Source organism: Melospiza melodia, chromosome Z (genome assembly GCF_035770615.1).
Source record: "Melospiza melodia melodia isolate bMelMel2 chromosome Z, bMelMel2.pri, whole genome shotgun sequence".
NCBI classification, from domain to species: Eukaryota; Metazoa; Chordata; class Aves; order Passeriformes; family Passerellidae; genus Melospiza; species Melospiza melodia.
Genome location: NC_086226.1, coordinates 64,874,027 through 64,900,391, shown reverse-complemented (window position 1 = coordinate 64,900,391; position 26,365 = coordinate 64,874,027). Strand labels below are relative to the sequence as shown.

At 45.8% G+C, this 26,365-nt stretch overlaps 2 protein-coding genes across 4 annotated transcripts in view; one reads left to right on the top strand and one right to left on the bottom strand.

Moving 5' to 3' along the window:
* The first annotated feature begins 16 nt into the window (after nucleotides 1-16).
* On the top strand, nucleotides 17-14,314 carry TSTD2 (thiosulfate sulfurtransferase like domain containing 2). Its single transcript, XM_063180189.1, has 9 exons — nucleotides 17-118; nucleotides 202-506; nucleotides 1,352-1,460; nucleotides 3,131-3,256; nucleotides 5,120-5,225; nucleotides 6,508-6,626; nucleotides 7,236-7,394; nucleotides 8,319-8,457; nucleotides 9,818-14,314. The coding sequence occupies exons 1-9, from the start codon at nucleotides 17-19 to the stop codon at nucleotides 10,075-10,077; spliced, it is 1,425 nt and encodes a 474-aa protein (XP_063036259.1). The 3' UTR covers nucleotides 10,078-14,314.
* Nucleotides 13,251-26,365, bottom strand: part of TMOD1 (tropomodulin 1) — a 26,990-nt gene continuing 13,875 nt past the window's right edge. For 2 of the 3 annotated variants that reach the window (XM_063180191.1, XM_063180190.1), the window contains exons 4-10: nucleotides 24,003-24,122; nucleotides 20,978-21,067; nucleotides 20,431-20,561; nucleotides 18,785-18,892; nucleotides 17,174-17,317; nucleotides 16,591-16,735; nucleotides 13,251-14,724 (exon numbers count right to left, since the gene is read on the bottom strand). In XM_063180191.1, coding sequence (XP_063036261.1) covers nucleotides 14,660-14,724; nucleotides 16,591-16,735; nucleotides 17,174-17,317; nucleotides 18,785-18,892; nucleotides 20,431-20,561; nucleotides 20,978-21,067; nucleotides 24,003-24,122 — 803 coding nt within the window. In that variant the 3' untranslated portion in view covers nucleotides 13,251-14,659. Of the gene's footprint in view, nucleotides 14,725-15,460; nucleotides 15,525-16,590; nucleotides 16,736-17,173; nucleotides 17,318-18,784; nucleotides 18,893-20,430; nucleotides 20,562-20,977; nucleotides 21,068-24,002; nucleotides 24,123-26,365 lie in introns of all 3 variants that reach the window. The other variant, XM_063180193.1, reaches the window with a different exon arrangement.

Here is a 26,365-nt window from a genome sequence, read left to right as displayed (position 1 = left end):
CGGCGGAGAGGCGGAGATGGTGCCGGGCGAGGCGGCGCCGCCCGGGCCGGGCTCGCCGCGGGGCAGCGCCGAGGGGGCCGCGGCGGGCAGGAAGCAGCGCGCGGCCGCCCGCAGGAAGGTGGGTCGGGGTCGGGGCCGGCGCGGGGCCGGGGCCGGCGGCGCTGTAACCTCGGTAACGCGGACGCTCGCGGTGCGTTCCAGGCCTTTTCCCTGTTCGTCAAAGCCAAGGAGGTGCCGGCCGCGTCGCGGTGTCCCGGCGGCGGAGAGGGCGTGCGGTGGCGATGCTGCCGGCAGGCATTCGAGGAGCTGCCCGGCATCCACAGGCACGTGGCCCTGCACCACTCCGGGGACGTGGGGCGGCAGGCGGGGCTCGGCGCGGGGCCGGCGGAGGCCGCGGGCAGCCCACCGGGCAGCGCGGCCCGGCCGAGCGGGCACTCCTGCAGCAGCCCCGAGATATCCTGGACGCTCCCGGACACCAGCCACGTCAGCCAGGAGGACCTGACGAGGTAAGGGAGCCCCTCAACGCTCTGGAGCTCCCGGAGTACGCGGCTGTATGTCACCGTCTGCCAATAGTACTTCCTATGAGATGCAGTCAAGCGACCCTTCTAAGATACAGGAAGAGTCTTCCCCAACATTCTTCTGGATCTTCAGATCCTCTGAGTATCGTTTATAATAAAGTGTTAGATTCCTTGCTGTTTTTAATGGTGGATAGAACTATCCGAACTATATCATACTGTATTGCTAAAGCAGGCCTGTTTGGGTGTTATTTCACAGCTTGGATCTGCAAGGAAGGACTGCAACAGAGAAGGGCAGAACAGCAGGATATGCTCTGCACGGCTTCCTTTGTGCTGTTCGTTCAGGTTCCTGAAGGGCTCATTTAGTTATGAAGGAGGTTCACAATAAACATTTCTGACTGTGACAGAGTTCGGCTTGTGCTGCACAAAATGTGGGAACACGCAATCTCACAAAAAGCTTTGGCTTTTTAAATTTAAACAGCTCAAGTGCTTGAGCAAGTGCCATTTTGGCAAAGCAAGCATTTAATGTCTTGCTTGTGTGCACAAAAGTCAGCAATTCTTGTGTTCTGTGTGTGGGGAGAGCATATGGTAGGCCACTGGCAGTGAGAGTACAAAGTTCACTTTGTAACTAGACTCGAGAATTAGAAGTGTGGGAGCTTTTTTTGGTTAAGATTCCTTCTGTTTGAAATACAGTAGTGCTAATCCCTCCAAAGTTTGTTTGAGGGATCTGCCAAAATAAAATTGTCTGCTTTCTGAATGGTTACTGCTAATAGTGTAATTTTTTTCTTTCTTAACATTCTTTTTCTATTTGCTTACCTTTGCCATGCTGTGGGCAGCCAGGTGGGAGACGTACTTCTCTATTACTGTTACTGTGAGGTGAGGGATCCAGAGAAACTCTGTGCTTGGCAAAAGGCCTTGTGTCAGCATCTACATCTCACTGGCAAGGTAAGGTTTGAAGCAGTGGTTCTGTTCTTAAGGAAAACCTACACATCTTTATTTAGTGTAGGGTGATGTGTTATGTGGAGAACCAGCTGTATTTTGCACCACAAAGTGCTAGTCTGTTGTGATCCCATTAAGAGAGGCACTCAGACTTGGTAAAGTATCTTTTAGAATTCTATTTAAGAGCTATCACAACAAAGAAAAAGAAATACAGATAATCTTAAATTCTTTTTGATGCAGGGAACCTTGGGCTGTGTGGCATTGAGTGAACCTGACAAGCAGCACACAGTGCAGACCCTGTCCTTGCAAGGGTTACCCCATTTCCATCAGTTTTACATATGGAAATGGGAAAATGAGTCTTTTTATCACTCCTGCCATCAACCAGAAAGGATATTCACATGAGAAATGCGCATTTTTCTATAAAGATGTGTTTTTTGATAAAGGCAAGGCAATGAAAGTGGCTTTATCACCAGTGTCAGCAGGGAGCTCATGCAGGTGTCTCAGCTGGCATTAGCAGGCTGGGTGCATCCTGGGGCTGAAGGGCACCTGCAGCACAGCACAACGCAGCTGGAGGGAGAGCATGTGTCTGTGACCACTCACTGGTCACCTGCGCTGGTCACCTGTTGTCCTTCCTCGTCAGCGCACACTGGGCTCCCCGACAGAGTGGCTACGCCAGCCTGCAAACCATACTGTCAGGAATTAGGTGTGAGCAGCCAGCACCTTAGACCACTCCATGATGTAGCAGTTCTCTTTCCTGCACAGTCTGTTCTCTTCACTCCTGGCAGGCTGGACCAACAACATGAGTTGCTTGTGTAGCTGGCCTGTGGATGCTCTGGGAGAAGGGGAATTTTACCTCACAAAGCTGATGTTCCCAGGATATCTGTGGGGAGAAGGAGGGCAATGTGGAGCAGGAGGCTCCTTTTATCTGTGATATCTCCTTTTATCTGTCTTCCTAAGTAGCTTCTTGCTCTCTGCCAGTGGTGCATCAGCACAGGTCTGGGGGTGAAGTGTCATCATGGATTCACTTCTTTTTCTGCTCAGCTGTCTTGTCTGGTAGTTGGTGTTTTGCTCCAGTTACTCTTCTTTTTTTTTTCCATTTCATCCAAGACAGATACAGCATTCACCTTCCCAATCAGTTGGTTTTTTCCTTGCTTCTTATATTCAGTCTTTCCCCCTTCCCCCCATCCCCATTTCAGAGATTTTGTTCATTTGTCAGTGCTGGAGATAAAATGACTCATCCCGAAATTTAATATTAGATACAATGTTATGCATATTCACATTTTCTTTTTTAGCTGTGAGTCATGCAGCACAAGCCTATTGTTCTTTCTGAGGCAACTTCCAGTGGGAATTCTAATGCTGACTGCAGGATTTGCAGACAGCAATTTCTCTGTTTATACAGCATTTCTCCTTTTAGTGAGTGGACTTCTCTGACTCTCCTGATGTGATTCTTTTAAAATGGCTGAGAAATGATTACTGGATTGTTGAGGGTTTTTCTCTATTTATTGTCTTTATGTTCAACTTCATTCTAACCATATTGTCCTTCCCGATTCAGTAGTCTCTTTTCTGAACATGCTCCTGTGCCTGCCCTTTGTCACCCAGTCATATTTTGCTGATTTTGCTGTGATCTCTTTTGCTGTAAGTAAGGTTCAGCCCCAGCTTCTCCTCTTGCCTCCTAGGTACGAGTTGCTTCAGAAGGAATTAATGGGACAGTTGGCGGAAGCAAAGTAGCTACCAGTCTCTACATTAAAGTTATGCTTTCCCAGCCTTTGTTCAAAAACATTTTGTGTCAAGAGGATTTCAAGGTATGAAAAAACAATTTTTACATAGACATTGTTAATGCAGGTAATTTAATTTTCAAGAAATAAGTAGAGCCTTTCTTCCCTTTCTTAGTATTACTTCTGCCAGTTCTGCTCCCCCACCACTTACCTGAGTAGGTGGATTTTAACCATAATCTGTGCTGGTTTTTACCAGAATTGGGAGTTTCCATGGGCAGTGTTAGCAGCTGCTACAAGCTTTGGCAGCTCTGGGTGCAGCTGCAAAGCCCCCCACTACAGGTGAGTGAGGGAGTGTGCCTAAGCCCCATTCTGCAGCAAGCATTTACTCCAGACTGGGCAGGCATCGTGACATATGCTTAGCCCAGCAAAGTGTTTGCACACTGTCCTCTTCACCCTGCTTTGACTGGAAGCAGTACTGCTGGCTTAGGTTCATGAAAGTTTTGGTGTCCAAATAGGCGCACTGTTAGTTCCATGGATTGGGTATCCTCCAGAGAAAACACACAGGGACTTTCAAGAGATTTCTTCCTACTCCACTTAGTGCCTGGCTGAAGCATATGTACTGATTGCTGTCCTCAGATGATGAGGGCAGCAGTGGCTGGTGCACTGTATGGCATTTTGGTGGGCTTTGGCTGCCAACCATTGTAGGTTCTGGTTTCTCTGCAAGGAAGGAAACCTGCTGCTTAAGCAGCAGCTTTTCTCCACAATTTTATTTGCAGGGAATGCTATTATTTTTTCATAAACAACTAGATCAAAGGAGTTAGTGAAATTTGCAAAACTCAAATTCCATGCTGAGCTGCAGTGATGATTCAGTCTTAGGTTTAAAAGTGTCTGTTATGCTTGGCTGAATTTCAGGAGGAGTTGTGTTAGTCACAGTCCTATGTAGATACAAAAAAAAAACAGGGATGGAATTTTACCAGACCTTGGCAAAACCTTCAACCTTGCATGATCTCTCTGGGCATCAGTGTTCATGCATTAGTGGAATACTCTGTTTGCTGTCTCACAGTTCCTTCTGAATGTTGTATGCCCGAGTGAGTGAGGCTTTCAGGTTGTTGTGCCATGAAGACATGGGATAGAGGAGTGACAACCGTGCTTGGGGCTGTAAACATACCCAGTGGCCACTACAGTTCCTGTGTTTGATTTCCGTAATAGTTGGAGCACTGCTGCACAGCTGCACTTTTCCTTGAGTGTTTATTTACTTGATGATGCCTGAGCCATGTTTGAGGCTCAGCCCTGCAGAAATTCTCTCTCCCTGTAGCCTGCAGTGGGGGTGCCTACCAATAAAGGGCATACCAGGACTTCTGAAGGGGAAATCCCGCACTTGAGTTTGAGGGGAGAGGGAGGTGCCAGCCTCCACTGTTAAGAAATCTTGTGCCTGGCTGACCTCCCTTACACGTCCGTCACACATGCGTGAGCACTGCAGCTCCCCTCTCACACAGCACGACTGCAGGCACAGCTGTGCTTGTGTCTTCTGCCAGAGGGATGGAGAGAACTGCAGGGCCTGCAGGTGGCAACCGGATCCATTACTGGAGGACACTATTTAATATTCCTGCCAGGATCAGCATGTTTTTGTAGGGGCCTCAACTTTCTCACAATAAGTGCTAGTAACATGTTGCTGACTGAGATTTGGTCTACATCCCTGCACTTCCAACCAATGCTGTCTGTCTCACCTGCAGTCATTGGGCCTAAGACTTCCAGGTCATGTTAGGGGTCCACTGCCTTAACTTCAGGATTTAGAGTGTGGATTTCAACTACTAGGAAAGACACTTCTTTTCCTCAGCCACAAAGATATTTTCATATTCTAATGATCTGTAGAATTAAGGTGAGTGGGTAATTTTAATTTTGATACCTGGAAAATTTTGGTGAATTGTTTTTTTGTGTTTGATTTCCTAGAGCAGTGCAGGAGGAGCTCACTGTTTCCCAGACCTTCGAGTTGGAGTATTCAAAGAAATTGTACCTATGGGCATTGATCCAAAGATAGTGTCTTATAAGGAAACTGGTAAGTTTATGTAATTAAAAAAAAAAAATAAAGCCTCTCACCCAGGTGAGAGATGAGTGAGGAGTAAAATCCTTCATCAAAAATACTTCCGTTTGCACAATCACCAGGACACAGGATAAATAGATACAGAAATTGATATCTTACTGGTAGTCAAAAGCTACTGGTGCAGAGAATTTGCTGGCCTAGATTTTGGCTAGCCAGGTGTATAGTTGCCTCAGAAAACCTCAGAATTAGCTTCAGGTTTTGTGGGAGAGTTCCAATGACATGGAGCAGTAGGGGCTGCTGACTTGGCTTCACTGGTTTTGGTGCCAACAGCCATGCTCCTGCCTTTTGGACTGAGCAGATCCAAGTTCTGCATGAACTCCATCTGGCTGCATTTGCTTTGTGCTAACTGTAGCTGCTTAGTGTGGATTACGCCTGATAAGGTGTTCTGGCTGTGGATTTGCTTTAAGGATGCTTACATAGGTGGTAAGAGGAGCACAGCAAATAGCAATTAACAGAGCAGCTTTGGGCTTTTTTTTCCACCAAGAGGGTTTGTTGGTGCCAAACTTGTACAGCATCTTTTTGTGGATTTGGAAGAGGATTATTTTTTGTTCCCATTTTTTAGTAGTTTGTGGGCTGTGTGTTTGGCTATTTCTTTCCTTTTTTACCCTTTTTCCTGCTCTTTTTCTAGCTTTTCATGGAGATGGTTCCTATTACTCTGGCAGGCTGCTTGTAAGGGTGTTTTTTAATAAATAAAGGATTTTGCTGGTTGAGCTTTTTAGTTTTTCAGTGGATTAAGAGTTCTAAGCCCTGAAAATTGAGAAACTTTATGTAAAGTGTGCTGAAAGTAATACATGTTTATGGACATTTTCTATTGTTATCAAGAAGAGTTTATTAAAAATTGCATTTCTGCACCTTGAAGTGTAATGACATATGAGCAAAGAGAAGTGGCACATGTCACTCCCTCTTCTGCAGCTGTAAGAGTAGCCAGAGGGATGACAAAAGATCATAGAGATAAGTAGCTGTCTGCTGCTTCTTCCATTGTAGGGAACAACAGAAGAACTTTCATTTGCCAGTAGAAAGCCAAACATGGATAAACTTGGCTGATTGAGCTGGGATGAAAAGTCTGTGATTAATTACAAAAAAGTTTTGTTTGGAAATCTGAGGAGAATCTGGATCAGTGATCTCATTTGTGACATTGTTTCATAGTTCTGCTTCTCACTTCTCTTCCCCCTCCCCTTTTTTTTTTCTCCTTTTTTTTTTTTTTTTTTGTTTGTTTGTTTGTTTTGTTTTGTTAAAGGAATCCATTTATCCCCTCAGGAATTTCATAGAGAAGTAGAACAGTATTTGTCTCAGGCCACTCAAGGACAAAGTGATACCATCTTGCTGGACTGTCGGAACTTCTATGAAAGTAAAATAGTAAGTGCTGCTTGCCTGCTTCTTTACAGGTGCTGGGGTGTAGTATTTTACGATTGTGAGGCTGTAACCTTTCTGTAGAAGAGATTACATTCTCCAGCTTGACTGTAATGTGTACAGAGTGCAGTTTAGTAATGAATATTAGATACAAGCAGTAGAGGACCTGCCCAGCAACTCAGGATGGAGCCTGCCTGGCCAAGTGCTTAATACAGTGTGGCAGAAAGAAAGCAAACAGGTCCATACAACATGAGAATGTTTGAAGTAGCTTAATTTGTAGGGATGTATTTTAGCAATTTTTGTCTTGTCCCATCTGTCAGAAAGAAAGGGGCATCCTGCTGTCACAGCCACCACCCCTCATGCACTGTTGTGGTTTGTCTTCTCTCTGAAAGTTTGACTTAGCTCTGTCTTCTTTTGATGAGGAGACTTGCTGTGTCCAGAATCCTCCTACAGATTTTAACATATGTTTTGATGCATAAATGAGCTGAGGAGCTGCCTGAAGCAGCTGCAGTGAGCTGAATATTCCAACCCAAAGGTTTGTTACTTCTTCTGGTTTGAGGCACAGACCTTACCAGTGCTTGTAACCAGTTGCATGGCCATCTGTTGTAATTGCAGGGACATTTCCAGGGCTGTCTGGCTCCAGATATCAGGAAGTTCAGCTATTTTCCAAGCTATGTAGATGAAAACCTGGAGCTTTTTAAAGACAAGCGTGTCCTAATGTACTGCACAGGAGGGATTCGCTGTGAAAGAGGCTCTGCTTACCTCAGGAGCAAGGTAAGATGTCATTCTGAGGGCACAGGTATTGGGGAGTTGGGGCTGCTTTAAGGGCACCTGTTTTTTGTCTTGCTGGTGAATTTTTACTGTTCACAAACTGCAGAATGCTCAGGTGGGGAGATAAATGCCTCTGACATGTGCTTGTCTCACGCTGTCAGTCAAGGACCTGGATAGTTGAGAGTGGCTCAGTATGACCTGTGTGGACTAGTGTCACAGCAGTGAAAATAATTATATAACCCATTTCCTGAGAAGAGATATTTGTAGGACTGTTTTAGGAGGGCTTGAAAATACTTTGCAGTGTTTCCACAGACTGTCTAGGTTATGCTCTGTGGTCATTACTGCACAGCTTGAGCATCTCACAGTGGTGAAAATTAGCCAGTCAGTGCTTTTCCCAGAACTAAATTCAGCACAGTGCATTGTTCTAATTGTGTTCTAAAATTTCCATCCCACTCTTCTCCTGGATCCTTCTCCCAAGGATCAAGGAAACAGAACACAAAGGTTCTCCAGAGATTCAAACCTTGGGGTTCTTTTTTCAGCTGCATCAATGTGAACCCTGCGAAATTCTGCTTCTACTAACTGTTAACTAAATAAATACTGAATAAAAAGCAGCAGTTCATGGAGATCGAAAAGTGTTTGATCTGTGATATAGCAGACCTTCCTCAAGTGAGGAGGCTACCAGCTTCCTTTGAGTGTAACATTAAATGAAGAGTTGGGTTCATTCCAGCAAGCCAGCATTGTGGAGCTGCCCTGTACTCCCTGGTGGCACTGCCTAAAGCTGTGGCTGCACGTGGTGCCATCTGATGGTCACTGAGGGGCTGCTGCTTCTCACTGACCCCTGGCATTTACAGCATTTGCTTTGGGAACTCTGGCACACCACCACTGCTGTGGTCTCCTTCAGTTTTTCTGCTAATATGCTTTAAACAGGCAGTGTGCAGAGAGGTTTACCAGCTAAAAGGTGGAATTCACAAGTACCTAGAAGAGTTTCCAGATGGATTCTACAGGGGGAAGCTGTTTGTATTTGATGATCGTTACGCCATTTGTTCCAATGAAGATGTCATCTCAGGTAGGACTAGATAATGTAAGTGCAGAAGGCTGGGAAGCTATTGCAATCGTTTCCAGAGGTGTGCAGGATAGGGACAGGCAAACTGGCCTGTGTAGTTCTTCCTCATACTTGGTTTGATCTCGTAGTGCTGTCACTTCTCCTGATGACTGCCAACACTAGATGTAAACATGTACGTGTGCTTTACATGTGCTTTAACATGTAAAACAGAAACGAGAGGAAAAGGGGTCACTTACAAGAGTTCACTAAAACTGGAGCAGTAGAAGAAGTATCCCCTGAAGAGCAGCTCTGTTATGAGCCATCTGCACCTTTGGAGGCAGATGTCCAGCACTACAGCCATTGTTAGCACCAGCCCACAGTGCTGACTAGACTGTGGTTGGCCAAGTGACCAAAGTCTTAAATAGTTCTCCTGCTACCAGCAGTCCTCTGCTTCAGCAGTCTCACAGAATATCAACAAAGACTTCCAGGTATTGGGAGAGTAGTGGCACCTATGCTCTATAGCAATTTGTTATTTTCATGTTTAAGAAATTCTATATCCCATGGAATTTCAGTGGCCTCTAGTTGAAGCTGTTGAAACCATTGCCTGATCTTCTGGCTGGGATTGCTCTTCAATTACTGCAAATTAAGTAATCTCTTATTTTGCTAGCAGTTGCCAGATACAAGTAGCTGGAATTTGGCTCCAGCCCTTTTTCTAAGGAAGCAGTGCTATTTTTTTTTCTGAGTTGGTAACTTTTCGAGCATTACTCCCATTCCTCCTCTGCATTTACTCTATACATCTTGAAGGGGCCTGACTTGGTATGGAAACAGAACATACTCTGGATACAAAACAGCCATCCCTATGGAAGTTTCAAGGGGAAGTGCTGTGATATGCACCTTCTTGGTACAGCTAAAACTGGGCTGTATCTTTCAGTTAAAGAGTTAAAACCCATAATGTTCTGGAAGGACTCTACCAGGGCTGCATATGGCATCCTGCCTGCACAAGCCTTTATTTATAGATGGAAGGAAGTTCTATGGCATCCCCTTCCTCTGCAGGTGACGTTCCTGCATACTGGCTTAGTTGCCACCTGCATGTCTTTCTTCTTCTCTTATCAGTAAGAATCTCTATATCTGTCTATTCAGAACTAGAGAAAGCACTAGTGAGCTACTCCCTTCTTTTCCAGAGGGAAAACTGTCTTAAGTGTGTCAAAAATGTTCTAAACTGAACTAGATTCTAGAAGATCAAGCTAAACAGGAATTAAAAACCTGCAAGACAGTGGCCTCTTAAATGAGAGCTGGCAGCCCCAGGGTGCCTTGGCAAGCCCTCTGCAAGGGAGCAGCCAGAGCAGTGTTGGTGTTAACCTTTTTTTTTTCCTCCTCCCTCCAGCATGCAGATACTGTGGGGTGCTGTGGGACCAGTATAAACTTTGTTCCAGTCAGCACTGCCGGCAGCTTGTCCTGACATGTCCAAGTTGTTGCAACAAAGGTCTTACAGCTTGCTGTCCTGTTTGTCAAGAGAAGGAGCTCAAGGTGACTTCAAGGGCTTCAGGACAGGTACTTAAGGAGGAATGTGAATGTACAAGGAGACGGCCAAGGGTGCCCATTGAACCTGTCTCACCAAGGATGCTGGACACAGGAAAAGATTAAGCTGTTTCACTGGTTAATCTGGCACGTGCTCGTGTAGAGGGCTTCTGTAACCAGATCTCTATCCATTAACCAGTTAGGTTTGGAAATTATGAAAATATGTCAGCTTGGAAAGTCTTGCTCATATGCTGCCTTTAAACATAGAATATGCCCTGAAAACCATCCATTACTTGCCCGTAAATTACCAGAGTGCCCAATTCATCACCAGCACTACAGGATTCCTCTCTCTGGGTACAGTCTTGTAGTGTGGCCTTTACCATGGGGATTTTGAAGCAGAGTATCTGCAATGTGACAGAGCTGCTCACAGTTCAAAAGAAACTGAAGGAATTCAAGAACAATTCCATTTTTTTCTTCCTGTGTGGAGATCAACCTATCTGACCTCTCCAAGGACCATGCATCTGCTTCAGTAGCTTGTAGTAAGGTGTACAAACAGCAGATTTATCAGTTTGGTATGGGTATGAGACCAGATTGGATCCTGAAGATATAGTCCACATGCACGCCATTGACCTGCATCTCTTGCTTTATAGCAGTGAGAGGCAAGGTAATGTTACCTGAAATTACTGGCTTAACTCCTGTAAAACTGGCTGAAGGCAGCATAAGGAGCTGGAGCAAAGGCCCAGAGACACTGTTTGCCTAGCCATACTTGTGTGACCTGTAGGATGAACAGCAAACCTCATCTTCTTTCCAGTGCTCAGTCGCCCTGGGAGCTGTTTTTTCCCCTCAGCTTGTCAGTGTATGAAATAGGCAGGGCTCAGCTCTGCTTGCACTAAAAACACCTAACAGCTTGAAGCATGTTGAAACAACTACACAAACAGGGGAGCACAGAGACTGTCAAAATACCAGCATCATGGCACTGGAAGTGATGCATGTCTGCATAAATGTCAGCAACAGCTATGAAAAGACTGCAAGATCCTTTATCCAGGTTAAATAATTCAAGTTCTGGGAAGCATTTGTGCTTTTTAAACATGAGTTGGGTTTTTTAAAAGCTGCAGGATGTTTATGCAATTTCCAGCACTTGTTGGTGGAGAAATTGTCTTTGAAGGGACCTACAGCAGATGAGCTTAAAATACTGCTCCATGTGCTGTATTGTGTGCTTGATGCTGTAGAATGTACAGAAGGGATTTATTAATAGCATGGAAGATGTGTCTTGACTGAAAAATGTCTTTTAAATTTACTGTCATTCTGGGAACTAAACAGTAAGTCATAGGGATATCAGAGTCCCTAGGTTTGGGGTTTTTAACTGGCAAATGTTTTTAAAAGCAAGAAAATAGTTTCTTAGGTTTCTGCAGTTGCTTAATGTCAGGGCTATGTTATTTTCATAGAGATTGTACCTTTCTCCCATGGTGCTATTAATTCAGCAAGGCCTCATTGTTGGCTTGACTAGCAAATTAAATACATGGGCATTGGTTCCATTAAAGCCATGACAAATATTTCTTCTTGCTTCCAGTATTGCTACCGTGAAATCAATGGTGTACCAGCTGTCCTCATAACAATTCCATTAACAAGGCAAAACCCTGGAGCTTAGGAGCTTTGGCAATCTTTCTAGGATACTATTTAATAGTAAACCTGTGCACAACCCATCCTTGAGAAGAAATTAGGTAATTCCCATCAGTAGGCACCTTCAGCAGGAGTCTGAGCAGTGCCCATGTCTCCCTGGCTTCCCAGTCCCTGCTGGCTGGATAACCTCTGTGGTTTTGAGGACTGGAGTATTTGTGAAGGAACATGCAAGCTCTACTTGCAGGTCTGGTCTAAAGTACTGATGGGGGAGTGCCCCATGATCTTCCTGTGTTAGGCTAAAAAGAACACAATTCTGTAATTCAGTCTATCAGCAGGTCTGGAACACTGTAATCAATTTGTAATCCTGTTTCTGTATCACTTACCAGTACAAGATGGCAACAACTTTATTTTGTATGTAAATTTCTGAAGCGTCTATGGTAAATAACTTCTAGTGCTTCCAATGTAATTTTTTAAGTACTGCACAAAAACACTTCACGTTCTATGTTGGAGGTGCTTAATTCTGCAGAGATAAACACTGAAACTAGCTGGTCTGCCACATGGTAGACCTGGCTACAAGGTACAATTCTGAGAGCTCCTCGCAGCTGGAGATTCTACCTCAAAGGCACAGGGGAGCCATGAGGCCTCTCCTTGTCCTTGCTGCACTAAGGTAAGGGAGGAGAAGGATTTGAGATGTACAGATGGAGTCCCAAAAAGCCATGTTCTCTCTGCTGCAGGGAGCAGAGAAGGGGATAAGAGACTGTTTTAGCCTGCTTCTTGCAAGTTAGCCCATAAGGGGCTCTCTATCCTGTTTTCTGGGGTTTTTTTGTCAGATTAATACAAATAAGGACTTGGCATGTGAAAAGCTATGTGTTGGCATCCAGTGGTAACGCCTGAGAGAAGGCACATGTGCTCCAGGAGAAGGCACGTGTGCTCCAGGAGAGGGAAGAGTTTTCAGCAGGATGGGCTGTGACTCCCAGATGCTGCAGTCACCAGATGGCTTTTCCTCCCTTTTCCCAGGGAGCTGCTGGGCCAGATTTGCAAACAGGGATACATGTGCTCCTAAGTATCACCATTTTGTAGCTCCATTGCTGCACAGCTTACAGCTTACACACGGCCTGATGCCTCAGCAGTGCCTGTCTCTGCTGCACCACCCTCAGCTGTCAGATGCATCCTGCAGCAAAACAGCTCTGTGAGGATCAGCCAAGGAACCTGGGATGATCCTGACAGCTTAATAGACCTTTGGGCTGCAAGGTTAATGTGGATGCTGCTACAGTGAAACACAGGACTAAGTTACTATCTTTTTTTTGTTAAGGGCGGTAGCAGTATCCATGTGGTAGCGCTCCCTGGTGTCTCCCTTAATCTAAGAGATTAATCTCCTTGCATGTCTGTGCTTCTTAGTACCACCAGGGCTTTCCAGGATAAGATTCATTTACCTTCAGAAACCAAGAGAAGAGCTGAGCCTGTGTCATGCAAATCCAAGTACATGGCTTGGCTGAAAGTGTGTGGCTCTAATTTGATGATTCAGTTGGTCATTTCAAAGTCTTCACAGTGCACATAGAAGGAGGTAGTTTTTTAAGTCTGCCAGTTTTTTTCATTTTAATATGTCTTCAAGCATTTTTATTCCACATTCATTTTCTGATACAGAACTTGCACAGTGGAGGAAACAAGCTATGGTGAAGTGTTTTATATGACACCACGGGCCCATTTATTAAGATTTGGAGAGCAACAAGTATGTTTCCCACATTGCTGAACAGTGTTCCTCTGCTTCGCTGGTCAGAGCTAAATCATCAGCAGTGTTTGTGCACAAGCTCTGGAGAAATCTCTGGGACTTTTGCCAGAACGTATGTAAAAGGCTGAAAAACTTCACTCTCTAACAGACATGTAAAGGTAGATTTTTAGCAAGAGAGAACATTTTCTAGGATGTGTCATCTGCCCAAGATTAAGGTTTCGGTACAGAGGTGCTTCTTCTGTGGAGACTTCTACTGAGCAGGATCCCACCCACATTAACAGTGGGAGGTTTGGATGTGCTGGGTCCAGTCTGCTGCAGGTCTGGGAGATCCACAAGCCTGTGGGGAATTCCTCCCAGGCTGAATGATGAGTGTACACTGACAGCTGTGAGATCATACGTAGTGTAAGTTCAGATTTGGGGTATTTCACTTCACAGCTTTTTTAGGGCACAGCATTTATTCTTGCATTTATGTGGACATAAGGGACAGCAGTAAGAGAAATAATTCCTAGCAGAACAAAATTTAGTTAATGGACATGGTCATCTAGACAAAACAGCAAAGGGAGAGATTGTGACCTGTGTGCAGTGAGTGTCTGGACAAACACTTTTAACACTAGGAAACTGAAGGGAGTGAGGAATAGAAGAGAAGGTTGTCATTTGCTGATTAGTTTGGCCGTCTCTAAGATTGAGTGTTGTCTTCACATGTGCATGGGATTGAAGGATATTCACCCATCTAAACCACTTGATTTTTGAGACTCTGTTTTATATTTGGTGGCCTTAAATTCCATTTAGTCGGGGGTGGAGATCAGTTTTTTTGTAAGAAACACTGGGATGCATTTGACACAGCATCTCAAATGATTCAGCAAATGTTGGCAAAAATTGTAACTCACAATTCTTGAAATTAGCCATGTCTCCAGATGTTAGAAGTGCTTGTTAAACTAGTTATTCCTCTGTAGTTACTTGAGATCAACTTTGAAAAATAAAATAAAATAAAGTATTTTTTTAATACTTCTATAATTTGTGTGAAACAATTTTATCATTGATTCATGCATACTACATCCTAACTATGAAACACCGTGCAGGAATTTTATAGAAAAATTAATCCCCTTTAACACTGGATTGTACTCTGAACTGAGGTTGCATAAAACTGACAAGTTGGCTTGAATAGTTTCCAACTCTACAGAAAACATCAACAGTCCTACTGGATAAAATCTTCATAAAAACTACAGCCACTATTTCGTTTCAACTGTTAGTGCATAAAACAGAACAGAGGCACCACAAATACTCTGTCAAGGCACTTAATTGCCTTTCGATTTCCACAGTGTAGCACAGATCACTGGGAATGACCTCCATGGCCAGAAACTACACTCCAGTTCTGCACTTGGGAAAAATAGGCCCATTCACCTCTGCAAGTCTTCTCTTCCTCACTGAAAAAGAAGAGAAAGAGGAGTCAGTCATGGCAGCAGGATAATGTGGATGGCAGGCTTGCCCTAACAGCCACAGAAAGGAGCTGAAAGATGTACTTTCTGCCGGGAAAGAAACAGGATAGCATCAGCTTCTGAATTCCTGCCTTAAGCAGCAGGCACAGCCTTACACAGTAAAATCAAGGAAGATGAGGTTTTTCTCCCTATGCACTTTTAAGGCCAGCAGCTACTTTCAGCCTTACCTCCCTTATTTTGTAATCAATGATATTTCACAGTTTGTCTTTGTAATTGGACTTCAGCCAGTTCATCATCTGACTGATGGAAAGACAGCAGGAAACAGATGTCACAGTTTTTCCTTTGCTGGTTTTTCAAATTAAATCTGCCTTTTCAATAAAAAAAAAAATTTCAAAAATCTCCTCTTAACCTAAGCCATTGGGCTCCAGTCCTCTGATCATGGTTAACATAGCCAAAAATTGATTTATACCTCTTGACACCTACACTCGTGACTCTCCAAGAAAGGCATGGAAAAAAAACCCAGAACGTAAGGAGGATGCAGAAGTTAGCTGATGAAGATGAACATAAAAGCCTTCACAGTCGGTTCACACACAGCATCTTAGGGAACAGAAGGTGTGAGACCAAAACCATGTTCTGGTAGCATCACTTGATAGGCAAGAGCACTGGAGTGGAGCACAAGCAGAGAGCTATTGCTGACAGGGAGGAAAATAAAGGGTTTTTTTACTTATACATTGTCCGGGTACAGCTGAGATGCTACTGCCGGAGACCATCAGACTGATGAATACGAGCTGCAAACAAGAACCAAATCAGACAAAAAATGCAGATCTTAAGTGGCCAAGGAGGTAAAATACACAACTCTTACATGGAAGATAAGTTTTGAATTTGTCCTCTTAACAGCAGGAACAATCAAAATACTAGACTGTAAATCTTGGAGGTGATTATTTTGCATGCCAGGTGCTGCAGAGTCATTAAAAATCATGCTCTGTTCCAAAGGACAAAATAGCAAGCCTTTCCCAGTGCAGTGCTGGAGTGACCAGGTACTGAGTACTTTGTATGATCCTTGAAGAACTGGCACATAACTTGGCTGTGCTTCTTAGGAGCAGAGTACCAGCTGAAGCATGATTGATTTTTTCCATTTGTTTTTAAAACACAACAAATTTATCACCTGCCTGATATGACAGCTGCTGTGTACAGCGTGGGGGGTGTGTTAGCTGCATTCAGCGCTGCTGGCCTGGTTTCCAGTGCTCTACAGCAGCTTGTAGCCAAGCGATGGAAAGGCTCTGCCACTTGCTTTGGCTGAAATGGCAGTTTGAAGCCTTGCCCACATTTTGCTTCACAAGCACGTCTAATCATTTCATTGAGGGTACACAGATAACTCAAAGCAATGTGGTTTCCCACATATCCCTAGAAGCAGTTGCAGTTTGTTTTGCTGAGGGGGATGGGCCAAACTTTAACTGCTGTGCAAGTTTGACTCTACTAGTTTTCATCTCCTTGTTAAAGTGGGAATGAAGCTGGAGGAAGACAAGCAGTTGGCAGGAATCACAAATGCTAGAAGCTCGTAGCCCATGTGCCACACGCTGTATCACAAGCCCTGCTGAACCACATCAGCTGTCCTTGTTCTTTCCTAACAATACCCACTATAACTGCAAGAAACACTGCCTGCCTGACATCAGCCGCAGTAAGAAACCAGCTGGTGAAGGCTGCCCTCCTTGAGGGGCAAAACACCATCAGGCCCTTCAAGAGGCACAGTCTAATTCATATGCATCTTTAATATGAACGGTTCTGCCCTAATCCCACCAGGAATCGCCCGCAGGACCCTCCCATGCTTCCCAGCTTTCGGCCAGCCTGACTCACCCAGGTCGTTGTTACTCATCATGGCATTGGAGGCGCGAAGCCGGGGACCTTGCTGAGTGAAATGGTACCCAAATTTCAGTAGGGAGGTGTTCTTTTCCAATATATTTGCAATTTCCATTTCTACTTTGTTGCCCAAGGGCTGACTCTTTTGAAAACAGAAAACAGAAAAGCAAACGGTTCAGGCTAGAGGGTGATTCGGAGCAAGCACTTAGAGGGAAGGGGTGGAGATTGCAGATCTTTCTCTGGACCCGTGTCCGTTTCTGACTTGGAGCTGGTAAAACAAGCTGCTGGCCTGTTCCTGTACACATGCTACAACTGAGAGGCTCCAGCTCCTCCAGCAGACATTCCCACAAGTCCTTTTGCCCAAAGACTTTATTTCTAGGACAGATTAGCAGCTGCTGGACATGTGTAGAAACCAGGATTCTGGTCTCTCAGTCAGTCAGCTGTCTCTGAGTTGCCCATAGCGCAGCTGCCTCAAGCTGTGGGTTTCTCAGGGAGCTGTGCTTGCCCCAGGCTCTGTGTCACAGCACACTCTGCTCCCCCACGCTCCCCGGAGCAGAGCTGCCACCCACGCTTGCTTCACCTGGTTGTCAATGCGCAGCTCCACGAGCGATGTGTTGCCCTCGAGCGCTTCGACGATAGCCAGGATCCCAGACCCAGAAATGAAGTTTGACTCCACATTCAGGCTCTTCAGTGTGCTATTGACCTTCAACATTTCTGCCAGGGCCTGTGGACAGAGGTGGGCAGGAGGAGCTGGCAGTCAGACAGGAGGGGCAGAGCACCACAGGGCAGCAGAGCTTCAGCCCCCCTCACCTCCAGAGTACTCCTGGAGCATCCTACACGCTGTGCAGTTTCACTGCCACCAGGTGGAAGTGCTCTATGTGGAGTGAAGGGGGCTCCCTCCTGCTGCAGGGGGATGCTTGAACATGGGCCTGCTGGAGGCCACAGCAAAACTTGGCATGGACAGCACTTGGGGCTACCCCAAAAGGTGATACCTTGCAGCTGCCCTGTGACAGCTTCATCTGTCCCTCCTCTCAAGCCAGCATGGTATGACAAGGATGCTGACCAGCATTGGCCCTCCCTGCACTGCACAGGGTTGAGATGCTTCCCATTAAAACATGCAGAGAGAGGAGCATCTGTCTTGAACAAGGGATCTCCACATCCAAAGTGTCCTCCCAAGCAGCCATATTAATAATTTTTGCCTCCTTAGTGGGTAAGACCAGAAGTGGCTGGAATGCTCGTAACACCCCAGACCTGATCAGATCATGTCACTTCAAATAAACTGCAAGGGAGGATTCACCTACGTGAAGCTGAAGGACTAGAAGGTGATGACCACGTGGCAGGGCTAATCTGCACCCACAGCACTTAGCCCCACAGCTCCCCCAGCCCAGCACAGCACCCTCAAGCTCTGACACAGCACCTGTCCTGCCTGCACAGGCAATCTCCCCAGTCCGGAGTGCCTGAACTCATTTAGGAGCAGTATTGCCCTCCAGAGAGTTTCTTTCTCTAGCAGGAAACTGGTGTGTGTGTGTGTGTGTGTGTGTGTGTGTGTGGAGGTAGGCAGGGGTAACCTGGGTGACCAAGAGCAAAAGCTGACTGCAATGGTGCTGGAGAAGGATGCAAAGATGCAGCCCGCAAGGCAGCAGGAAGGCCAGGCAGAATGACTGGCTCCTCCCTGTGTCCCCACTGATATTTAAGATCACTCCAGCAGCCAGAAAGACCCCTTATCACCTACAGAGGCCACACATTAGGAGATGCAGAGTCCTGCTTCTGCACACGTCTGTGCAAAGAACACATGAGAGACAGCTGGAATAGACCTGTGTGAGGGGAGCAGCAGGTGTGCACACCTTTGTACCAACAGAAACAAATCTCCAGAGACAAACTGCTCTTAGAAGATGCCACGAGGACATCAGTTGTTGTCTCATGCTCCTTTTCCAGGAGATCCTAGAGGAGAAATAAAGGACTGCATGGTTAAAGGACTGAAACCTCCATAGATGAAAAATGAAGTGAAGGAACCAAAGCCTGTCTGTTGCTTGCAATGCTCCTGAAACTGAATTACTAGCAAACAGCCAGAGGTGTGGAATGTGCCAAACACAACACAAGGTGTAGAAGCAGTCAGTCAATAAGGCTGAAAATACCTTGCCTGGGAACAGTTCCTGTCACAACACTGGGACAATGAGCTCACAGTACTTACAAAAGCAACAGGGTCGTTGCTCCGGGTCCCAACTATGCTGAACTTCTTCACATATGCGTTGTTTTTCAGTGCTTCTGCAAAAGCTTTTAGAGTTGGTATAGGAATATTCTGTGACAAGAATTGCAGAAATCATGTGTTAGGCCATCATCTGTATGCAATGAATATGCAATACATGTAAAAGATTCTCATCAAGGTCAAATCACCAAATGCACTGAAGTAATTCGGGAAGGGGTTGAAAAATGTTTTCACAAGTTTTCACTCTTGCTTATAACCAGCATGTTCTAAGGAGCATGGCAATGTCTTCATCCTATTTTGTGCTCTGCTAAAAGCTCACTGACTTGATTTGAGCCACATCTCTGCTCTTTAGTTGCCCAGAAACTCAGCTACCTAGGAACACGGGCATTGTGGGGATGTTTGTAACCAGGATCCGTGAACCTACAGAGCACTGCTCCTGTGCTCTCTGGTAGGAATGGCAGAACTGAGAAACATTCATGTCACGTTCAGAAAATTTCCACCTACAGGAACTGATCCAGAAAGGCCTGAAATTATCTCCTCATAACACAAATCACAGACACCTCTGACTGCTTTATACAACACCTTACAGGCTATGTCTCAGCCCAGAAAAAAATCCATGCTGCTTTTTCTGAGTTCCTTCAAAATCAGTATTTTTCACTTACGAAGAACTTTAGATACCCCTTTCAGATGTTCAAATTTTCACTAAAATTGTAAGTGGCATCCTCACCTTGGATTTCTTGCCACACCATTTGATCCCACCATGTGGAATCTATACTCAAAGTCATCTGCAGAGCCATAATACAGCGCCCAGAAGCACAGCATCTCCACTGTCACTCCCCAGTTCTCCAAACCCCATCCCAAAGTCATGAGTTCAACACACAAAAATAGTGCCTGCCTGCCCAATCCTCAGCCCTGTGTCCTCAAGGGATGAGGTCACTAGCCCAAATCAAATAGTAAAAACAAAATAAAAATATTTCTGTTTTAGAAAGGTGTGGATAGCACAGCAAAAATGTCTTTGATGTGCACGTGCAGTTAACCATGTTCTTGCTGTTTAGCTATGTCATCATTTAACAGACCCCTTAAAATAGAAGCTGTATTTTTTAGCGTATGTATGTGTCCCAGAGGCAACATAAGTGGTGCTATGTCCTGACTTTTTTTCTACAAGAAGCAAAAGAGTCCACAGAGGGGATGGTTGGGTGAGAGACAGAGTCACCTGCGTGAAGGGTGACTTCTTCATATTTTTATGGCAAGTATCTGGATTGTGAAAGCTTTTTCCTCCTGCCATCTTATAATACACATCAACATTCCCTCCCCCAAACATGCCTGTCTAAGTTATTAAAGCAACCTAAAATGGCTCTAACCAGACAGCCAGTTTTGGGTGTCCCCAGACCACCCTTGACACAGCTCTGTTTTTCCAGGCACTTAGAGGGATCCTCCTGCTACCAATCCCAGGCCTTTGCCCACAGCAGGTAACAACCCATTCTGCTGCCCACAATGGAGAAAGGAAGCACTGGTGTTTCTTGTCTAGCTACATTCAGTGTGATGATACTGCTCTGCGCAGCAAAACAGTGCCTGCCTTCTGGCCATCAGAGTCTTGTTACTAGAAGAGGAGGGTAGAAAGGAACAAATACCATAATATTGTTAAGGTTGACTTCTTCCAGGTCAGGATCATTGCTTTGTATTCGTTTCAGGGTTTCCTCCACATCCGTTGAGTTTGGCTCCTCATCAGGAACTGGTTTGTACTGTGTGGGCTTAATCACACCTGCGAGTGAAAAGCAAGATGTGAAAATGGAAGCAGCCTGAGTAGCACTATCTTTTCTTTGAGTGTTTTCCTCCCCTTCCAGAAGAGAGATGGAAGCACGGCCTGACAAGCAGCCATGAGATGAGAAGCCACTCCGCTGGGGCCCTGCAGCCCAGGACAGCCAGTGCCTGCTGTGTGCTGTTGGTGTCCAGATGTGAGTGACACAAGGCACACTGCCTGCACAAGGCTGTCCCTTGGGTGGCCCTGGGGAGGTGGCTGAGACCCCATTGCTGGCACAGGGCAAGGATGCACCAGAGATGGCCCCAGCAATCACAGGCTGCTCTGACACACACAGCTCTACCCTTCAGCCTAAAAATAATCATCACTGCCTCCGCTGGCAGCTTCAAAGCCCAATACTGCTAACGTGAATCACTTACTGTTGAGGCCTTCTTTGTTCACAATGGTGCTGCTCCCCAGTGCCTCATAGTACTGCTGGTTACTCATCAAGGTGTGCATGCCAAGGATGGCTACAGAAACAGGAGAACAGGACTTATTGTGGGCTCCAGAGCCAGGAAAAGAATCTACAGCACACTACCTTTCCCTGTGCAAGCATAAAAAACATGCAAAGGGAGGACAAATCCCCTTAGCTGACATTAATATACAACAGTTCTCCAGTGTGCTTGCTTTTTTATTCCAGTATAGCCTGAGCCACAGGAGAAGAGGAACATCCTCTTGTGGACAACAAACATTCAAAGCTTCCCAGTAACCTACCTGACTCAGCATCACACAAAAATAATGGGGAGAAGACAGTAAAAAACACTCAGAAAAATGCCTTAGGTAGGCTTTAGTAAAAGTGGCCCGGTCCAGCAGGAGCCTGCACATCCTCATCACCCTTGCTCACTGGGCACATGCCACATAATTTCACAGCCCCGTTTTGGAGAAGAGCTGTGCCCCACATGGAGCCAAACCGACCCCAAGGCAGCAAGGGAGTGACTGTCACCTGCAGCACAGCAGTGCACATTGTGTTTTCACTCAACAGCAGGCTGGAGTGCTGCACTTGGTACGTTTGTACCTTTGGAAGGTGACATTGTGAGAAGCTGAAGCTCTGCTGTCTTGGTCAAAATGTAGAGAGTGATGCTATGAACACCTTCAAATGCTGTAGGAGCCCAAAAGCCAAACTCAACCAATTTGTGTCTCTCAGACTCAAGACTGCAAAGCTAATATGCAAATGCAAATTAAACCATGTCTGGGGGCTCTGGTGAACTTCCTGCAAATGACATACAAGAAATCAATGGCATAGGAACTTTTGGGTTAAGAGTTTGTTTTGAAAAGTAACCCTGCTACGCAGATCAAGTTGAAACTAAACTGATTTTTGAATCAATAACTTTTTTTTTAAAAAAGGTATATGACTCTTTAAAGAAAAATGCAGACACATGAATATTTGTTGAAACAGACACATCTGAACAAGTCTTGATCTCCGGATAGACACAGTTGTGAAAACAATAAATTTCTCCCTAAAATCCAAGCATGCCACCACAAAGGCACTTTTTAGACGTTGTTGGCACCAGTGTGTCACCATGTTCTGTTGCTTGGCCAAGAAGGGGTGGAATTTGCAGGAGAAAGGTATTCTTGAAGCCTAGCACAAGAATAGGATCTGTTATGGTGACATGTTGCAGCGTGATGCCACCTTCCATTCGGTAATATTGGGATTTAATTCCAACAGTGACAGCTCATCGTGACTCTGGGTTGCACAGGCTGGACAGCCAGAAGCAAAGTGTCCCAGTGAACTTCTCCATGGCCACCAGCACATCCCCAGCTGGATCTCACAGAGCCAAGCAGTCTCCATCTGAAAGTCTGAGTGAGGCTGGGCACTTCAAGTGTGATTGTTTGTATTTTAGCTCACCCTTTTCTCTGTCATTTTCTTGCAGATGGAATTTTCATGGGTGCAACACAGGTTGGAAAAGGAATTTTCAGGCTCAGCATTTTGGTAACTCAGACAGTCCCCCAGTCACAGCTTATTTGGACAATGAAATCTCTCCAGCAGCCAGGAGTGTGAGTATCTGGAGTGCAGAGAGAGGTAAGCATCTGCTGTCACGACCATGCATTTTGGGGGCTCAAGTTTGTGTTGTTAGACAAGAGGGACCCACTCTTTCTAAGTGTGGTGCTTATGGTGTGTTCTCCGCAGGAACTCAGGCTGAACGAAGGCACCCCATTTCTGTCTCCCTCACCTGACCAAAGGCGTGGGAGCCCTTCCAGGGCTACTGGGAGCCACCCTCCTGGCCTTGCCAAGGAAGGGATCCAGCACACCACAGCTCACAATGGTCCCTGCTAAACAGGCAGGAGCAAAATGAGCTCCTGCTAAATTAATCCTGCTAAGCAGGCAGGAGCAAGGCTGTCACTGTCAATATTGAGATTCCAGAACAGTTTGTATCACATCAGTATTTCTGCTCCCACTTAAGTGTATGCTCCCAGCAACTGTAGAACAAGCTGCCCTGAAGAGCTTTTCCATGGGACAATAATTGCTACACAGATCTGTAGCTTAGAAAGGCTGATTTTATAGGACAGAGCTTTACAGGACTCAGGAATCAACAGCAAAAATAGTTAAATCCAGGGATGAAATGCTTGGCCAGGGTACATATGTTTGGGAGCCTTAATGCAGAAACACATTTCTAAGCCAGAAGATGGTGTTGTTATGTAGAAGAGGTCTAGTTGGTGCAGCTGTTCTACAGACTTTGTAAGTCTTACAGGCTTCCAGCGAGGACAGTGCTAGGGAGTATGGAAACCTGAAGAGACAAAACTGGAAGAAGAAGCCAGTATCACTGAAATATTCACTGACTGCTGGACCAGCAGAGCACATGTGAGCTTCATAAGGCATCATGGGGTGTCCATGTGCTCCTTTGGCCAAGGCAGGCCCTATCCCAAGCACAGAGCTAAGTCCACACTATGGCCTTCGGCAACACACCAGTATTGTCATCTGGCTGTCTGACCACACAAATGACAACAAACCCACCACTTAAAATGTGTTGAAAAAGCTCCTTAACAAAGACCAGGCCTGAGTGACCACTGAAAGGCTTCTACAACCTGGCAGATCCTTTACCAGGCTGCGCAAGAAATCCACTGGGTCCGCTTGACTGTTTCCTAAGATTTGGTTTGAAGAAAGTTTTGCTCTTGAATGTACAGGCTGGAATTAGCAATAGTCAGTGATAGAGACAAAGGAAGAGATCAAACCACACACTGTTCCATACATAAACCCTTCTTCTTCCTCCTCATCTTTGGTCCCCACTCTTGATTAAATCACACAGGCTTACAGTAATTTTTTTTTAACAAATAAATGAATTCTGTCAGAACTGACAGCATTTAGAGAAACTGCAAAAAGTGCAATAGCTCATTTCTCACAAAATAACAAAATAGCCCCTAGAAGTTGAACAACATTCACCCCTGATTACTGAGAAATTATTTTACCAGCAATGTCACAGAGTTCTGCATCAGAGGCATTAGCAAGGGCTTCCTCCAGTTCCGGCTCCAGAGTCACACTTTCCAAAACAGGATCCATCGGCTTCTGCTTGGGAATCCAAGCTTTTCCTACGAATGCAAAATGAGGTCACTCTCAGTATAAGCTACAGCACCCAGTCCACAGCTACCCTTGCAGATGCATTTCCATGCTGTGAGATTTGAAAGGTAGAAAGGACAGAGGGAGTACAAGAGAAAAATCAGAGGAGAAACTGAATCGCTTTCCATCAGCTTGGTCTGAGTCCTGCTGCCATGCGAAGGGGGAGGCCACGGGCAGCTGCAGAGCTCAGCCCTTCCAGCAGCACGGCGCCCACGGAAACCCAGCAGCACACTGGAGCAGGATCACGGCTGTTCGTAGCCCAGCACTCGGAAAGGCATGCACAGCCTGACCCCCACCTCTCTGAAGGCTGCACAAAAGGGGTGAAGGTTTGCCAGCACCCAAGAGAAGCCTGTCCCAGCGCTGGGCAGGATCAGTCCTGCCACCAAGACACCTCTTGCTGTTGTGCATGTTGGCAAGGCAGATGGCACATTAGTTACAAGAGGGTGGAAAGGAGGTGGTGGAAAGCTCTGGGAGCAAGTAGAGACAGCACTTAGTGAACATATGGGATGCAAGGAGGAGCAGGGTTAGGGCAGCTGGTCTAGCTCAACCTCATTGCAAAGAGCATGCCAGATGGAGACCCTGTGCTTTATCTCTCTGGGCAGCAGGAGGCCACAAAACAGACCTATTCCCTGCAAGTCAAAGGTGCAAATCCACAGGTCCAGCTGGTAATGCAAGCTTGTCATCTTAGCTGCTTGCCCATGGCCTTTTCCTGAGGGGTTGCCCCCATGGACAGGAGGCTGGAGCTTTGGACGCAGTGGGCTCCCTGCCAGCCCCCATCCCACTGCTTGTGGCACCCTCTGGACAAGCCACAGCACCTTCTCTGCTGGGGCTGGCTAATTCCCAGGAGGAATGGGGCAGCAGACAGGGCTGGAGATGGCCCTGCACAGCTGCTCCCAGCTCCCTGCTGCTCATGCTGCAATGGGCAGCAGATCCTTCTCGGAGAGGGAATGGGTCAGGTCTGGGATTTCTCAACATGGCATACACCTGTGACAGCCCAAAAGAAAAGAGAGAGGCTTGCAATGCTTTAAGACTCCACAGCAGGGAGCAGTCTGCTGGGTAAATCCAGCATTGCTGGGACAGGTGCAGGAGGGCTCTGGGAATATTTTGGAGCAGTCCCCTCCCCTAAAATAGTCCTGGATCACTGCAGAGATAGTGACTGCAAAAGGCCTGGCCCAGCATGCCAGTCAGGACTATTTTTGTCACCTCTCTGAAACCAGAGTCAGTGACACCAAAAGGGAGAAACAATCCTGCTGCTCAGGGATATGCAGAAAGGGGCTAAATTTAGACTCAAGGAAGAAGCAACTGCACCTCAGGGTCCCCTGGGACAAAATGGAGGCTGCCATAAAGAGCCTTTTGCTCCTATCCTCTGCCTGCACATTGCTGCTCTGACAGAGAGAGCAGGAATCTGCCTCCTGAGACACAGCTGCTCTTGCAAAAATAGGCAGAGTGTCACGTGCCTGCACTGCACAGCACCTTCTGGGTACTAAGCAGCAAAATGTCTGCCCTGGCTTGCTGTGGAGATCTGAAACCCCTGTCCCACCAGATGCATGGCTGGGCAAACTGTATGTACCCTCTGGTGGGTGCAACACCAGCAGGGAATAAGAGAAACAGGGCAAACTTAATTCTGCTGTCATGCAGTAACTCCTTCTGACACCTCAGTGACACCAGAATTTCTGGGGTTTAATTCTATTTTAATTTTAATTACCTAATTTCAGTCAATTTCTAAGTTTTAGAAAGTTTTGTATCTCAGCGGTGCTTCGTTACAAGATTGAACTTTAAATTAAACAGTGCATGCATGATGACAACGCATGACATTTTATGTCGCTGTGTGCCAGGGATTGCACCTCCCATGGCCAACTAGTAAATCACCTTCCAAACTTCAAACGTGGTGACTTATTTACAGCTTCATCACAGCTGTGAATACGTAATTTGCCATCTCTGGCTCACAGTTAATATAAGTCGTGTCTTCTCTCAACAGCGTGTTACAAATGAAAATACGTTTCATGCTTTTAAATTCTCAACAGACTGAAATATGATGCTGGAGACTCAAAATGCTTGAAATACCTCTGTCTCCTGCAGAACACTGCTTCTACCTTTTAGGCTTTCCAGGTGGGTAAGCAACACTGGACTGGGGCACATCTGAAAGGTATCAAACCAGTCTTCCTGATAGTACTCAATTTACTCATTTACCTCTCTCAAGGACTACTTTTAAAAA